This window comes from Pantherophis guttatus, chromosome 8, assembly GCF_059756535.1.
Source record: "Pantherophis guttatus breed Tessera chromosome 8, ASM5975653v1, whole genome shotgun sequence".
In the NCBI taxonomy this organism is placed as follows: domain Eukaryota; kingdom Metazoa; phylum Chordata; class Lepidosauria; order Squamata; family Colubridae; genus Pantherophis; species Pantherophis guttatus.
The window spans coordinates 71,164,452-71,181,249 of NC_142070.1; the positions used below are offsets into that span (position 1 = coordinate 71,164,452).

At 41.2% G+C, this 16,798-nt stretch overlaps 2 protein-coding genes across 16 annotated transcripts in view; one reads left to right on the forward strand and one right to left on the reverse strand.

Moving 5' to 3' along the window:
* The first annotated feature begins 184 nt into the window (after positions 1-184).
* ZAR1 (zygote arrest 1) lies at positions 185-7,893 on the forward strand. 2 transcript variants are annotated; one of them, XM_087875307.1, is made up of 4 exons: positions 185-1,129; positions 4,223-4,315; positions 5,062-5,167; positions 7,030-7,893. In XM_087875307.1, the coding sequence occupies exons 1-3, from the start codon at positions 257-259 to the stop codon at positions 5,152-5,154; spliced, it is 1,059 nt and encodes a 352-aa protein (XP_087731433.1). In that variant the 5' UTR covers positions 185-256; the 3' UTR covers positions 5,155-5,167; positions 7,030-7,893. The 2 variants fall into 2 exon arrangements, with proteins under 2 accessions (XP_087731433.1, XP_060546822.2); XM_060690839.2 differs by having other exon boundaries at positions 187-1,129; positions 5,062-5,136.
* Positions 7,894-10,381: 2,488 nt separating this feature from the next.
* Positions 10,382-16,798, reverse strand: part of FRYL (FRY like transcription coactivator) — a 171,041-nt gene continuing 164,624 nt past the window's right edge. For 10 of the 14 annotated variants that reach the window (XM_060690832.2, XM_060690831.2, XM_060690833.2 and 7 more), the window contains 4 exons: positions 16,610-16,627; positions 14,468-14,578; positions 13,793-13,992; positions 10,382-12,372 (listed from right to left, as the gene is read on the reverse strand). In XM_060690832.2, coding sequence (XP_060546815.2) covers positions 12,117-12,372; positions 13,793-13,992; positions 14,468-14,578; positions 16,610-16,627 — 585 coding nt within the window. In that variant the 3' untranslated portion in view covers positions 10,382-12,116. The remainder of the gene's footprint in view (positions 12,373-13,792; positions 13,993-14,467; positions 14,579-16,609; positions 16,628-16,798) is intronic. The other 4 variants (XM_034411349.3, XM_087875302.1, XM_087875303.1 and 1 more) reach the window with 1 other exon arrangement.

The window sequence follows — 16,798 nt, forward strand, 5'->3', positions numbered from 1 at the left end:
TAAACTAGGTTAGGTTTGTTTTGTTGAAACGCACAACGGCATCTCTCCCTACGTGGCCTACATTAAACCAGGATATCGCGGCTTTCCTCCCCACGCGCGGGGAGGATCGCCGGCTTCTTCTTCTCCTCCTTCTCCTTTTCTCTTCCCTTCCCAGCTGAGCCGAGTGCCTCATTTGGGGAGAGCGCAGGCTCCCAGGCCCGCCCCGCGGGAGATTTAAACGCGCCTCCCGGGCGGAAGGGCCGACTTTCCGGGCGCGATGGCGACTTTGCTGGACGAGGCCATGGAGAGCTACGCTTATCCCTCGTACAACCCTTATTCCTACCGCTACCAGCCGCCCAAGAGCAAAGGAGGGCAGGGCGCCTGGCGGCACTACCAGCACCACCAGCACCAGCAGCCGCACCACCAGCACCACCGCAGCAGCAGCGGCGGTTACTTCTCCGGTTACAGCGAAGCGGTGGCGGCGGCGGCGGCGGCCGAATACTTCGACAACTACCAGCGGGCGCAGCTGAAGGCCATCCTCTCGCAGGTCAACCCCAACCTGACGCCGCGGCTGCGCAAGGCCAACACCAAGGAGGTGGGAGTGCAGGTCAACCCGAGGCAGGACGCCTCGGTGCAGTGCTCGCTCGGGCCGCGCCCGCTGCTCTTTCGCTCCCGGGCCCGCGGAGGAGGAGGCGGCGGCGTCGAGCAAGAACAAGGCTGCCCGGTTAGCGGCGGCGTCGCCGCGCGGCACGTGCGCTTCCCCCGGACCATCGCCGTCTACTCGCCGGTGGCCTCCCGACGCCTCACCGCCTTCGTGGAAGAAGCCGAAAGCCGGGAGCTTTCGTCGACGCCGCCCCAGCCCCCGCCCCCGGGCCTCGAGGGGGAAGTCGGGGAAGCCGCCGCCGCCGCCTGGCGCAAAGCCGAGGAGAGCGACGTCGAGTCCCAGGAGCGGAAGAAAGCGGCCTCGGTCCCCGACGGGGCGGGCGGTTCGCCGTCGAAGCCTCAAGCAGCCGGCAGCGCGGCCCAAAAGGAGGAGGAGGAGGAGGAGGAGGAGGAGGAAAAAAAGTGGAAAGGCGAAGGCGGGAAAGCCGCCACACCGCAAGCAGCTCGGGAGGAAGCCGGGCCGAACAAGGCCCGCATGCGCTTCCAGGTGGGTTCCTCGACGGGTCCCGGCTGTCCGTCGACACCAGGCCTCAGGAGCCTCCCCGCAACCCAGCAGGCCTCAGGCACCCGCGTTCCCCCGTGCAGGGCGTGGTCGAAAAGCCCCGACGGCGGCCGAGCGACGGGCCGTCGAGGTTTCCCCCATTCACCCCGTTGCCCGAAGCCGCTTCTGTGTAGAGAGGTATTTTTCTCCACCTCAGCAACTTCAAGATGCATGGACTTCGATTCCCAGAATTCCCTAGCCAGAATATGGGCTGGAGAATTCTGGGAGTTGAAGTCCACACACCTCAAATTTGTGGAGGTTGAGAAACACTGGTGTAGAGAGAAACTGGAGCTGCTTCGCTCCCCCAAACACGGACTGAGGGAGATTCCCCACGATTAAATGTAGGCCCACCCCGTGTTTGTTCTTTCTTTAAGATGGGGGTCTCCAACCTTGGCAACTTTAAGCTTGGTGGACTTCAACTCCCAGAATTCCCCAGCCAGCAGAGCAGATCAGAGCTGGCTGGGGAATTCTGGGAGTTGAAGTCCGCCAGGCTTAAAGTTGCCAAGGTTGGAGACCCCTGCTTTAAGAACTTGGCTTAAAATCCAAAGCCCTTTACGCGCAGAAGGGGGATTTAGCAAAAGAAAGGATGGTAGTTGGTAGAGAGGGATTTCTTCCCTCTGGCTGAGGAAAGAGTAAGCCAAGACTTGCCTTTCTTAACCTTTTTTAAAAAAATGCTTTTAAAGGAAAACCAGGAAAAGGATTCAGACCCAAATTTGGGCTGGCTGTTTCAGACAATAACGTTTCAGCCGTTAAAACACTAGAAGTGATGAATCTCCTAGTAGTAGTGGAATCCCTGGTGCTGTTCACACCTTATAAACTAAGTTTAGCAGACTTCCTGGTTTATTTCTGTCTATCTATTCATTCATTCATTCATTCATTCATTCATTCATTCATTCATTAGTCCAATTTATATGCCACCCTTCTCCGTAGACTCAGGGTGGCTTACAATGCATTATAGCAATAGCCTGCATACTTTTTTGTATATACCTGCTTAGTAGGGCTTTCGCCCTCCCCCTAAGCGGTTTTTTTTTTATTTTTTTTTATACAAAGTCAGCTTATTGCCCCCACAATCCGGGTCCTCAATTTACCTACCTCGAAAGGATGGAAGGTTGAGTCAACCTTGAGCCTGGTGAGATTTGAACTTGCACTAATTGCAGGCAGCTGGCAGCTAAGTGCTAGCACTGAACAGCACTTTAGTCCGCTGCACCACTTCTATGACTCTTAAGCCATGATATGGTTTACTCATTTGTTACCTAGGTATGATTTGTGAATCCAGCAAGTGTAGTTTGTACAGTTGCTCATGACATATTTAGGGCGTTCAGTTAAAGCTTGACAATCTGAAGCAAACTTTAAAAGAATTATTAACTGAAATAGATGGTTAAGACCAGTGGTGGGATTCAAATTTTTTTACCACTGGTTCTGTGGGTGTGGCTTGGTGGGTGTGGCATGGCTTGGTGGGCTTGCCTTGGTGGGCATGGGGGAGGGAAGGATACTTCCCCCAAAGTTGGGCCAAAGTTATGTAATTCTTTTAATAATTTTAAATTTTGTATTGGTATGTGTTTTAGTTCTGGCTGTGCACCACTCTGAGTCCACTAGGAGAAAGGCGGCATACAAATTGAATAAAATAATAATAATAATAATAATAATAATAATAATAATAATAATAATAATAATAATAATACTGTAAAATCTCCATTCCCTCCCCACTCCAGGGGAAGGATACCGCAAAATCCCCATTTCCTCCTGATCAGCTGGACTCGGGAGGCAGAGAATAGATGAGGGCGGGGCCAGTCAGAGGTGATATTTACCAGTTCTCCAAACTACTAAAAATTTCCGTTACCAGTTCTCCAGAACTGGTCAGAACCTGCTGAAACCCACCTCTGGTTAAGATCCTTGCAGTATCCCCATAGTCGTGTGGGTGTGATTTGGACACTTGGCTCACATTTACAGCGGTTGCAATTTCCTAGAGTCATGTGATTGCCTTTTGCCAACCTCCCCAGCAAGCTTCCGACACACACAATCGATGAAGAAGCTGGCAGGAAGGTTGCAAGTCATAGCAACTGCTCTGCTTAACAACAAATTTTCCTGTCCCAATTGCCGTAAGTTGAAGACTATCTCTTCAGTCCTCTTCAGAATGAGCATCTTGTTCTGTCTTGACTGCCTTGGCAACTTTGATGTCTGGACTTCAATTCCCACAATTCTGGTGGAGGAATTCTAGGGACTGAAGTTCACGTCTCTTAAAATTGCCCAGACTGAAGATCATTGCTGTGTTAGGTGGTTCTTTTGGTTTATTGTGTGTGTTTGTTTTGTTTTTTAGTGTACGCTGCACAGAACCATATTATGAGTTGGGCAGCCCTAAAAATCCAGTAAATAAAAAATGAATGCATAAGAACTGTAAAAAAAATTCTGACTGGGATTTGAAGGAGTTCCAATCCAAGGATCTTACCAGGTCATTGGGTTGAGGAAAGTTGTTGTAGGATGAGTGTAGTGGAGGACTTATTTATTTATTTATTTATTAAATTTGTATACCACCCTTCTCCTTTCGGACTCAGGGTGGTGAACAGCCAAAATAAAAACATTTGTACACAAAAGTTAAAATAATTATTTAAAACTAATTAAATAGAATTTGGCCCATAATTTAAAACATATCAATTTTTTTTTAAATTTAAAAATCTCCAGAGACTCAGGGCAGCTTACAATGTGCTCAGCAATAGCCTTCATCCTTTTGTATATTTATACAAAGTCAGCTTATTGCCCCCACAAACTGGGTCCTCATTTCACCTACCTTAGAAAGGATGGAAGGCTGAGCCTGGCGAGATTCGAACCTGCAGTAATTGCAGGCAGCTGGTCTTAATAGCCAGCTTAATAACAGGGTGCCTTAGACCACTGTACTACCAAGGCTCTTGGTAGTTAATTAAAATCAATATCAAATGTTAAAACCAACATGGAATCAGGCCAGCCCGGCTAGCTGAAAAAAGTAAGTTTTTAGGGCCCTAAAACTTACAGTAATAGTCTTTTTTTAACCTCTGTGTTTTCTAGTTCCTAGAGCAGAAGTATGGCTATTACCACTGCAAGGATTGCAATATTAGATGGGAGAGTGCCTATGTCTGGTGCGTACAAGGCACAAACAAGGTAGGCCTTCACCACTACAATAAGTTGGGTTAGTATTCAGGGTTTAGTGATGCGGTGTAGACCAGAGGTCCCCAACTTCTGGGTTGAAGCCCGCTATTGGACTGTGACCCATTGGGAGCTGGGCTGCTGAAGCAGCGGGGAAGCGTGTGTAAACTTTCTTTGCACACACATGGGATTTAGGTTGTGTGTGTGAAGCCATTCCCCCACCCCCCCACTGGCAAAACCGCTGGTGGTCCATGGAACCAAAAAGGTTGGGGACCCATGTTGTAGATCACAAGCTTCCTGATGTTCCAGCAGCAACTTTGGCTGGCATCTTTAGAGGCAAGCAAGGTGGTCCTGCCCATAATGTCAGGAAATCTCCCAAATCCTAACACTGCCCAAGGTAGACTTTGTTTGCTGGAGGTGGTGATGGGAGATCATCCTGCCCTGGAAAAAAAGGTTACCTTAATCTCACCCGTGGAACAGAAGTTGCCTTCGGAAGTTGTGGGAGCTTCATCGCTGGAAGCTTTGAAGAAGAGATTGGACTGCCATCTTGTCAGAAATGGGGTCGGGTCTTCCTGCTTGGGCAGGGTGAGGTGCGGGTTGGACTAGATGACCTACAAGGTCTCTTCCAACTCTGTTATTCTGAAACAAAAAGTATATTCTCTTTTCTTTCCGCAGGTTTACTTTAGGCAAAAAAGTATATTCTCTTTTCTTTCCGCAGGTTTACTTTAGGCAAAAAAGTATATTCTCTTTTCTTTCCGCAGGTTTACTTTAGGCAGTTCTGCCGAACTTGCCAGAAGTCTTACAACCCGTACCGGGTGGAGAATATTACCTGCCAAGTAAGCAGAGCCTTTTAGGACATCATTTAAGGTAGAAGGTCCATGGGCTTCCACTGCATGAGCTTAGTTAGGTCTGCATGGTTCCTCTCATTATTTAAAAACAAAGGTATTTGAATCCTTTCCTTTCAACCAGGCCTCTGAAACGAAACAAAGTTGGAAGGGCGCTAGTGAGGAATCCAAGCAGTAAGTTTTTGCTCCCAAAAGCAACTGTTCTGATGTTAAAAAGAAATTCTTAATCTCACCATGTGATGTTCCTTAACTCCATTAAATGTATGTCTGCAGATAAAAAAAAATTTCAGCTGCCCTAAAATTAAGATCCGTTTTGATCGCTACGTTTAGTTTGCTTGACTGCAGATGGAACTGCTTTGCTCCTACTTTCTGGGATTTTATTACTTCCCAATCAAGCCCTGAGACTCCCTAGTAATCTCTCACCCAGGTACAGATCTGGTTTTATCCTACTTAATTTTGGGAAAATGAGGGAAGATTAGCCAATTGCTCCCAAGCACTGCACTTATTGGTGGAGTCAGCTGACTGAATCCACCAATTAGTAGATTGGCAGGTGACACTAATTGGTGGATTCAGAAATCTGTAAAATAAAATTTTACAGACCCAGAAACAGGAAAATGTTTTTCAACTTAGAAATATTTTCACTTTGAAGGTGTATGAATTTTTTTGCTCTGTAAAGTACATTTGTCTCCTTGAAGTATATGCTCACGTATGATAAACCTGTGTTAATATCTCATTTGGTGGAACCAAGATGAAAAGTAGAAGTTTATTCTGAAATCTTAAAATATTTTTGGTATTTCAGGTGATATTAGTTCATAAAAATTATGTTTTCAATGAATTAGGAATGGATCAGTGGTGGGATTCAAATTTTTTTACTACTGGTTCTGTGGGCGTGGCTTGGTGGGCGTGGCAGGGGAAGGATACTGCAAAATCCCCATTTCCTCCCGATCAACTGGGACTCAAGAGGCAGAGAATAGATGGGGGCAGGGCCAGCCAGAGGTGGTATTTACCGGTTTTCCGAACTACTCAAAATTTCTGCTACCAGTTCTCCAGAACTGGTCTGAACCTGCTGAATACCACCTCTGGAATGGATAAATTTAAATATTCCCAGTTAACCTAGTTTTTTTAGACTGGTATTATGAACTGCACAACTGAAAAGGGTATATATAGATTTTAATGTGGGGATTTTGAGCATTAGCATATCGGAGACTTCATAACTTTCCTACATAATAAAACTGAGGTAAATAGAACGCCTCAAGTCAGACTTCCTTCTTTGCAGGAATTCTTGAATATAGGAAGTTTAATCCTCTTTTTCCATATCTGTTTGTTCTTTCTACTGCCACATCCTTGACATATAAAAGGCTTCCCTCTTGTTAGGCCATCTGAGCAGGGAAAAATTTTGAGCTTTGTAATAACCATCTAGATCAGGGATCCTGAAACTTGGCAGCTTTAAGACTTGTGGACTTCAACTCCCAGAATTCTCCAGCCAGCAGAATTCTGGGAGTTGAAGTCCACAAGTCTTAAAGCTGCCAAGTTTCAGGATCCCTGATCTAGATGAATGTTTCTCAGCTTCAATAATTTACCACTTCCTTGGAGCAGATGTTTCAATGCTACTACAACTACGATTGCAACTACTAACAATAATATTGCTTAGCACATTGTAAGCCGCCCTGAGTCTCCGGAGAAGGATGGCATATAAATCAAATTAAAAAAATAAATAAATATGCAATCTTAGTCATCCCGCTTGCAACCGAACAGTAGGCATAAATACAGAAAACACTGACCTCCGTCGTATTGTCAACGTTTTGTTCCTCTGGAATTCATCTACAGATCCAAGTCGCTTTTATTTTCAGTTACCCTCTTGCTTTTTTGTGTTGTCGATTTCAGACCTGCAAACAAACCAGATGTTCCTGCCCCGTAAAACTGCGCCATGTGGATCCCAAGAGACCTCATCGTCAAGATCTTTGCGGAAGATGCAAAGGCAAACGGCTCTCTTGCGATAGCACCTTTAGTTTCAAATATATTATTTAAGGAAAGGACACTGTCAAATTGTACTGAGCAGAAATTTTGTTTGGAAGTAGGAGGCTGCCAGGAGTGGGAAGCCTGCCAAGGAGGCTGAGAAGTGAATCAGGATGGAACCAAAACATCTACCTCTTTTGTTATAATTGCCTTAAAGGAGCAAGGGAATCTGCTCGGTGTATTCTGACAAACTTACTTTTTATTTTGGTATGGCAGAAGCGGTCAAAGCAAGCTCAGTCTTTGTTGTTGTTATGTGGGAAGGAAACAGTCTTAATTTCTTCATAGGAGAAGCTGCTCTAGACAGAGGAATGCACTGCGAGTCAACCTCAGGCCAAATATGCAACTGTTATGGTAATGTTTCACGGTGACAATTGCCAATGCAGGCAAGCAAACCTTAACGGGAAAAGTTTTAGTTGTGATAGCACACTGTTGAAAGAACTCAAGTAGGATGGGAAAAAGCCATCACAAATTGCCAGAATTCAGAAGTTGTACGACATAATTGTTTGGGTGCCAGGTTCATAGGCATTATTATGGAAATGGGTAGAAAAGGGAGCATAATCTCAGCAGCACACCTATGAAAGGAATTGTTTTGTTGGTCGGTAATAATGCATTGCATAGATAATGCATCATTGAAGTTTAGAAACAACTCAGATTTCCTTTGCCCAGAGTCAATATGGTAATTTCATTATTTTCTTGAGCATAGATCTCTTAATAAAGTGACCATGATTATAATTGTGAGTTATTTCTACTTTTTTTCCTCCTCTTTGCTTAATGCTTATATGCATGCCAGACCTAAATAAGTCATTTTAAGTTTAAATAAGTCATTTATTCTTTTTTCTTAAAAATACACACATTTAATGTTGAATTTGAATTCTAGAAAACAGTTCCAGCAATACAAACATGTCAAAGAGCCAAGGTGGCGCAGTGGTTAGAGTGCAGTACTGCAGCTACTTCAGCTGACTGCTAGTTCAGCAGATCAGCAGATCAAATCTCACCGGCTCAAGGTTGACTCAGCCTTCCATCCTTCCGAGGTGGGTAAAATGAGAACCCAGATTGTTGCGGGCAATATGCTAATGCTAATGAAATATGGTAATATGCAGTATGCTATATGCTAACTTTGTAGAGAGGGCTGTAAAGCACTATGAAGCGGTATAGAAGTCTAAACAATAATAATAATAATAACCACCATGACAAAATGAAAAATGCATCCACTATTAAACTGATACTTTATCACATTCCCTCCCCTACCAGATTCCAATAGATTCCAATCTTGTACGGAAGCCCTACTGCAAACACTGCTGGTGTTCAATGTGAATTACAAAAATTGCAGAAAAAGAAAATTTAAAAACTGGTTGTGAATTACAACAAAACTACATTTTGCATTATTTCAAAAGACCAACATTCAAAAAGTAACCTCCTGCTATGAAAATATTGTAGCTATAGGCAAGGCAACTTAATAGCTGAGATTGAGTAAATGGAAGAGACCCACATTTTTAGTTGAAGGCAAGCAGAAGTAAATTTTAATTTTCACCTTTGTTCAACTAAATTTTAAATAAGTCATTTAAAAGTTCCATATAATAACCACTGATTCCTTTGGTGCAAAACTGTGAATGATGGTTCATGTAAGCATTCTATAACTTGGACAACTATTCAGTTTTTGGTTTCTAGGAATGCTCAATTTAAGCGTGAGCAAAGGGAGGAGATTAATAATTGATTACTAACTCTTAATATAGTAATAAGGCTTTTGGGTTGACTGAATTCTTCTGTCATTCAGATTAGTTATAAGATGTTTATTTGTGGAATCTATACTAGACCAAGAAGAAACTGGAACCAGTTTATAAGAACTGAAGATATGCTGCTTAAGAAAGTTATTCTGAAATAATGAAGATGGTGTTCAGACTGTTAGAATAATTTAAATGCAATAGGAAGTGGGCAGTCTCTCTTCCAGTTTTCACTGACTGCAATCTGCTCGTTGACATTCAACCAGGATTGAAATTCTCAGGTTCCATCAGAGGCCGAGGGGGAAAGGGTTCACTTGAATGCAACCAATCTCTCATCACTAAACTTTGCTTTTTGAATTGGAGGGGTTGGAAAATGTATTTTTTTAAAAAATTGCAGCTTGGAGCAATTAATTTTTATGGAAAGCTGCAGAACATTCATGATGCTTAGTGTAGGTAAAGCAGAATTTCTCAACCACGGCAACTTTTAAGATGTGTGAAATTCAATTTGCAGAATTCCCTGCCCTGCATGGCTGGTTGGGATTCTAGGAGTTGAAGTCCATACGTCCTAAAGTTGCCAAAGTTGAGGAACACTGATGTCAAGGTTTTTCCGCAGACTGGAGAAGGTGTGGTTTTGCATGCTGCCTGCACTCCACGGATGGGGCTTCGCTTCTTTGCGTGGCCCGGTTGTTGGCATGCTGCAGACAGGTGCCGATCCACGGATGGGGACCTGTGATTTAGGTCATTTTATGTAGCACTTACGCAAATGTTTGTGAAAACCTGCATGCTATTATGGCAACTCAAATTTTGCACACACATGGAAGGGCACACACTGAAAGTGAGAGCAGGATCTGGTTTTGAGCCCTTTTCAACACTTTTCATGGTAAAGGTCTTAATAGGCTTAAAAACTGTATAAAAATTAGCAATGAAATTAGCATTTATAAGTAGCCAATACTATTCTGCCAATTAACCAAGACAAATTCTATTTCTCAGACTGTTTATGGGAATCTCAATAGGAAACGGGCATCACGAGTCAAATTACTGATCCAGGCAGCTGATAAATTTTTTTAGTCTGGGGGCCTGGACCCAAGTCTTTCCACAGGTGGGGAATTTTCAACTTATAAAATGTAATCAGGGAACATTAGAAAATAACCATTTTGTCATTACGAATGATCAAGCTAAGCTCTCCAATTATAACTTTGCTTTTAAAAAGATTAATTCCGAAAAAGCCAAATACGATGTGAAGCTCTGGAAGCACCAATCCCGTTAATTGTTTTGGAGATGCTTCCCTCACCACTCAAGTTCTTCAGCACAAACCTCTGTTTTGCACTAGGCATGTACAAGTCTCTCAAATGCAAAGCAGGGGCAGACTGTTTATATGCATACTCCATGGTTAAAAATAAGGGTTTCAAAAATAAGTATATGGCATTAAACACAATGTTATATCAAGTATTCTCCACCAGATTGCAACCCTTACATTCTTTGAGAAAGTACACAAAAGAGTAGATTGACATTTTTATTTGAACAAGCCCCCCCTAAAAAACAAAACACACATGCAAAGAAAGAATGATAAAATATGTAAAAATTATACAACTAAAAACTACATGTATACGTGTAATGGGTTATTAAATAATTAAGAACGCAACCTAAAGTACCACAGAAACTTCAAAAAAAAATAATTCAATTTTACCAGGATAAAAAAAAAAATGACTGAATGTGCTATATATATCTTGTTAACAGAGTTTTGAAATGGAACAAAATTTGTGCTATCTGTCCAACAGTTCTGTAAATGCACTTCAATTAATGCATTTCAGCATAACTACGTATTTAACGGGATCCATTTCCCCAATGAAAAAAGCCCACACTAACTCTTTTGTGTTTTACTCCCTGGAAACTTGTTTTATTTTTAATCACAGTGCATGAGAGATACATAAAATATTGGGGATTCAATTGGTTTGAATAGAGGAATTACATTCACCCTTTTTGCTTCGTTAAAATGTTTTTGGTTTGAGTGGAATCCAGTTACTTTTATGCTACATGCTTGGAGAAGGAATTACAAGGCTGACTTTTGGGATCCGTAGGCTGCGTTCTCGCCCAATGCCTTTGCTTAAAAGAGAAATCATGGAAAACATGCCTGCTTAAACTTTCTCTTGAACTCCGCGGAACAACAGATATAAACACTGTCCTATCTTGCCCCCCCCCCCAAAAGCTTTGAACACTATTCTCAAATAAAACATCATTGAACATTTATACAAAAAATACTGGATTTTACACTATACAATTTCTAGAATATGTACAGAATAAAATAAGTTATTTTTTTTCTAGTGAGTTCTGAGGGACAATAGGTATCTTTAATATACATTTTTAAAGTCTCTGCAAGCAGCTACTTTTTGGTTAGTTATCAGTTATTTGTTATAAGCACTGATCAGAAAACTGAGCAGCATTCCAAACCAGTTAGAGATATATTATTCCTTTTTTTTAAAAAAAACAAACAAACCTGGATAATTCCAGTTTTAAATATTATTAAACTCCAGAACATTTACAGACTAGGAATTAAAGCTAAAAATATATATATTTTTTTCCAAAAATAATCTTGCAGTGCTTTTTTTCGGCATGCTCAAACTTTATCAAACATTCATATCCTCAAAATATGATGATTGGATAGCCATTCATTCCTACTTGCACGCATAAATTTTATCATTACAGGCAAAAATAGAATAAATTGTAAATACAATATTGATAAATCAATGGATTTTGCAGTCTTTTATATTCCGGTATAATACAGCACATTCCTCGTGACACTGTCAAAATTATGAATTAAACATTATTTGACTATTTACTGTCTAAAAGCCAGAAAGTTTTTACAGGTCTTCAGCCAAAACATCCACTGTTCATTTTAGCCTCATTTCACCTGCTTTAATTATCTCCAAGTTAAGAGGCTATTATTGCAACTCCATGTACTTTCCGTTTACGACCAAAAAAAATGCATTTTAAAGGCATTGCTTTTAGCCCTTTTCTCTAATGCAATTTTTTAAAGAGTTCGTATTACTGATACTAGGTAAAAAAAAAAAAGCATTAAATATGATGTCAGCTGTTTTGAGAACTGTTACTAAGCTATGCAACTTGTTTCTAGAAAAGTTCTTCCCTGGAGAATAGAACAGTTTCATTCGATATGAAAGGTGCTTGATAAAAGGGACTCCCTCCCCGCTTTTCAGTCTTCTTCTGAGGAACAGTGGTTCAAAATCCTGTACTGAGATTTCTCACAGCCGTGTGTTTTGCAAGAAGCTGGTACGACTGCACCACGTGCAGGGATTCCCGAATCTCTAAATTCAGTTCCATTAATTTTGAGCTGGCTTCTGACATATCCTGTTTTGAGCCAACTATTGCAAAACTGCCAGTCTGGCCGAGGGTCTGGTGACGGAAAAATATGTGCAAGAGGGTTTGAATCGGATCCTCTTCGGAATCGCCAAATATGTCATTGGGCCAAATGCACCTAGGGACACAGAAATTAAGTTATTAGTCACTGTTCTTTTTTTTTTATTGAAAAAGTTTTTCAAATACAAATTTTCCCCCCTTTTTTTCCCCCCCTCCTCCCTAACCCCCCTCCCCCTCCCCTCCCCCTGTGGCTTCTTCAAAATAAAACCCAAATTCATAACAGATTATATAATACTTTACCATCCCCTTACTCCATCCCCCATATACTGACCCTTTCTTTCTAATAATATTATTATATCCCCCTTATACTATACATTTCAAAATAACATTCTACTATAACATTATATAATAACTCCAAATTTAGCATAATAATATTATATCTCCCAGTTTAGCAATTTCTGCTCATAATCTACCCTTTTTCTGCCCCCCCATACATGTATCTCTTAAATCAAATCTTTTATGTATATTAATATAACATTTCAAAGCAACCTTCCACTATAAGACTATATAATAAATCCTAATTTAACATTTATTCAATTCATAGTCTACCCATTTCCTCCACCCCCATCGATATATCTCTTAACTCAAATCTTTTACATATATTCATATCTAAACATAATATCCCTTTTCTTAAACTAAACAATCAATAAGCTAACCTGTCTCCACCCACTTTCCTACAAGACTACCATACTTAATAATTCTTACTATCTTTATTCTTCTGCCCACACCACTAAAAAAATATTCCCTTATATAAATAAAATCCTCTTAAAAAAGACTTTAAGCTTGTAATCCATATGATATCTTCTGTAATGTCTTTCAGCTGGATTGTTAACTCCATCACCCATGTTAGGGTAACATCACATCCTAATTCCAACAGTATGTTCGGTATCTTCAATTACCATCTGCCCCCATCAATAACAAATAGTCACTGTTCTTATCAAGGTCCAAGTTGGTCATCTCTATTCCAAATTAATGAGAGGTTGACCCAGCCTTAAATCCTTCCGAGGTGGGTAAAATGAGGACCCAGATTGTTGCGGGCAATATGCTGACTCTGTAAAACCGCTTGTAGAGGGCTGGAAGGCACTGCGAAGCAGATGTCAGTCTAAGTGCTATTGCTATCTACATTCTCCTATGGAGGTATAATTCCAGGCGTAATTAATATGAGGCCTCTGCTAAAACCCACCCATTTTCCAAAACTAGACGAAGCAACTGCAATGCATATTACTTGTGGAGTACCTGTGGCACTCTGAGTTCACTGAAAATGTTAACTTAGTTGGGTCATGAAACATCTCAAGAAAACAACCAAGCTCAGAGAGCACCACAGTTCGACCCTGTATTCCCTTCTATTAGTATTAAATGTTATCATTACTTTATAGTGCTCTTCCATTCCATGGACCCAGTTTTACATAAGTCCTTGGTTGAGACTCACTCCCATCCTTTCCAGGCAAGGAATGTTAGCAAAAGGCACTTGGCAGTACCTGAATGCTTTGACTTGCGCTATAGCAGAGACAAATTCCTTATTCCGTAAGGTTTCAATGAGCGAATGAATGGCTGTCTCTGTGCTGGTCTGAGAAGCTTCTGGGATATCAGTGTCTTCAATACTGCTATAAGAAACAGACTCGGCAGCTTCTTTCAGGCAGGCTTCCAACTGAGCAAGCTCTTCTGACATGTTTATCACCTACGAAAAAGGAGTGCATTATTTGTAGCAGAGGCATTTTTTTCCTACTCTGTTGACAGAATTGTGCAGAAAGTATGTTTAAATAATCTAGTGAAGCTGACATGAGAAATTCAGCTACTACAATTAAATATTGGTTTATGTTGTCATAAACACCTCAAGTGTTTACAGAGGATATATACTGGAGCTTAGGGGCTTAACTGGAATCTGATAAAGTTGGATGAGGATCGAGTCTCAAACTGATTAATATTTAACTAATTTTAATATGAATTTGTATTTTCTAACTTTCAATAAACGATCTGTATTTTTACTGGTTATCAACCGCTTTGAGTGCACACTTGAGCACAAAAGCAGAATGGACACAATGTATATCCATCCTTATTAGCCTATTTAACCTTTTTAATTCAGAGGTGTAATTTTTAGCCTTAAGTCTTGTAGCAAAAGCAAATCTCCAGGTTTCAGTGGCATTTTTTTTTACCTCTGCCTCTTTTTTCACTACATTCACTTGGCTGATAAGTTTACAATAGGCTTGAAATAAAAGGAGCAGCTGGAAATGCAGCTTATACAGCCTCCGACACAGCTCTAATTCCTGTAGATAGAAATGAAATTGTCAATGGAAAAACAATGTATTAACCACAGAAGCGACAAAAGCATACAATTTGTATAGAGCAGAATTTGCAATATAAAAATAGTTATTTGCTTACTGCAGAGAAGAAAGGTTAAGATAATGGAGGAAGAAGCTAATCAGAGAAAAACAAGTGCTTCTAGTCATTGGTGGATTTTGAATTAAAAAAGTAAATATTTTCTTGCTGGCTACGTAATAAACTTTGGCTTTTAAGAAGGGCAGCAATTTCCAGCAAAGAGAAAGGGATGTCGATGACATTTCAGAAATGCCATGCTCTAGCAGGGAAAAGTCGCTTGTATTATTTTGGGGGATCTGTCACTTCTAATTTTAGAACAGTGGTTCTCAACCTTTCCGTGCACATCCCATCAAGCACTCTATCAAATAATGTCCCTGCTACTGATATGATCCCTGTAATTTCCCCCCCGACCTCCTTGAGACTGGCATTCATTTATTTACAGGAAGTTCTGGGTGTGCCACTTGGGACATGGCATGCAACGTTTCATTTTCTCTCTCCATCAGATCAGAAACCCTAAAATGAAAACTCTTCCAGCCCTGCCAGAGGAAGAGAGGAGACAAGCTAGCAATCCATTCAAGCACAGTCGTGATTTCCTTTCGAGCCTTCTTCCTATCTGTCCCACCCCGTCATCTACAATCCTTGCCTATAACCCTCTCCAAAGCTACTTCCCAGTGGCGAAAGGCAAGAGATGTCTTCTTGCATGGGTCTTCCTTCCTTTATGGGAGCCATGGCTCCCACCCTCCCCAACAGGCTGCCTCCAATCAGGGGATCATGCACCATGGTTTCATCCTTATGGCCAAGGCCTATAACTATAGCATGCTTAGCCAGGTGAAGAACACTTTCTCAAAATGGCAAGAAGCCGCTGTCTCAGATACAACCAACACACCAGGGCAATATCTCATGGGGAATGAGGGGGAGGAAAAGTTTTCATCCTGCAGCTTCCAGCATTAATGGGCCTCGTATCTCACACTGTCTTCAACGGACATCTCTCCAGGTTGCAAGGTTGCGCAACGACTGAGCCCCACCGCAGCAGGTCGAAGGCTCAAATGGGACCGAACCCCATCACCATTTCACCCAAAAAATGTATTGAAGCAGATCTGATGCTGGATCCCAGATCACACAGAGAACTATATAATAATTTTAAGGGAACACAAGTTAGTCCGCCAAACGCATGGTGGCTGAAGACAGGTTGGGTCAGGACCGCATATGAACCCCTTCTTTCTCCAGACATTAGGCAAATGAATAAAAAGGACCAGGGATGCCCTGTTCAGGGCCTTGAAAATCAGGTTTTCTGGGACAGTTGGCAGGTAGACTTGCATATGTGGGCTCTGTCTTACTATGGAATGAATTGCATCAGTTGAGAACCACTGTCCTAATTACATTTCAATCTATTGTATTGCAAATAAAGAGATTTCTATATACATACACATAAACATACATACATACATACATACAGGATGTAGCAAAAATCAGGTCCCGGACACAATTTATTATATAAATTAAATGTTCAAATTGGTTGCCATTTCTTTCTAAATGTTTCCTCTTACTTTTTTGAGACATGGCCTATGAACATCCCTTGTGGTTGGCCATGAAGCTTGATTTTTGATACAGTCTGTATATTCTTAATGTTTTGATTATTTTTAATAATATTTCAAAACTTCAAAGGTAATGAATTCATGGACAGAAGCCTAGTATCACCTCTATTTGCATATTTAACTGCATTAGTGGATATGACTGTTAATATGGATTTAAAATAAATAAGCAAAACTAACACTGGAATAATTTGCTATAGCTACAATATTCTGCCATCTAAAAAGACTGCCGAAGAGTTAGAATTATAGATAAGCAAAGCAATTGTTATTTCCATAATATTCTATAATGAAACACCGTGATATCACAAATGGACACGAGACAAAAATGAAAGCCAGTTTGGTTACTGGCATAGTTAGTTATTTGATAAATCAAGAGCCATCACTTACTGCTAGAATTTCCAAATGCTAAGCAAGAAGGTGTGCGGGTCACAAAATACAAAAAGGAAAAAGATCAAGAATTAGTATAGAACTTTATTTTCCACGGGTCTCAGAATGTCCCAGATATAATTAAAGTGGGGGGGGGGGACTTCCAAAGAAGGGTGTAATGCATGTATAAAAATAATAATGAGTATTTAT

Excerpts from the sequence above, each read along its gene's own strand:
- ZAR1 (XM_060690839.2), top strand. The coding sequence starts at position 257 with ATGGCGACTTTGCTGGACGAGGCCATGGAGAGCTACGCTTATCCCTCG. Across the intron at positions 1,130-4,222 it reads AGGCCCGCATGCGCTTCCAG|TTCCTAGAGCAGAAGTATGG; the intron begins GTGGGTTCCTCG and ends TGTGTTTTCTAG. Across the intron at positions 5,137-7,029 it reads TGGAGAATATTACCTGCCAA|ACCTGCAAACAAACCAGATG; the intron begins GTAAGCAGAGCC and ends TGTCGATTTCAG.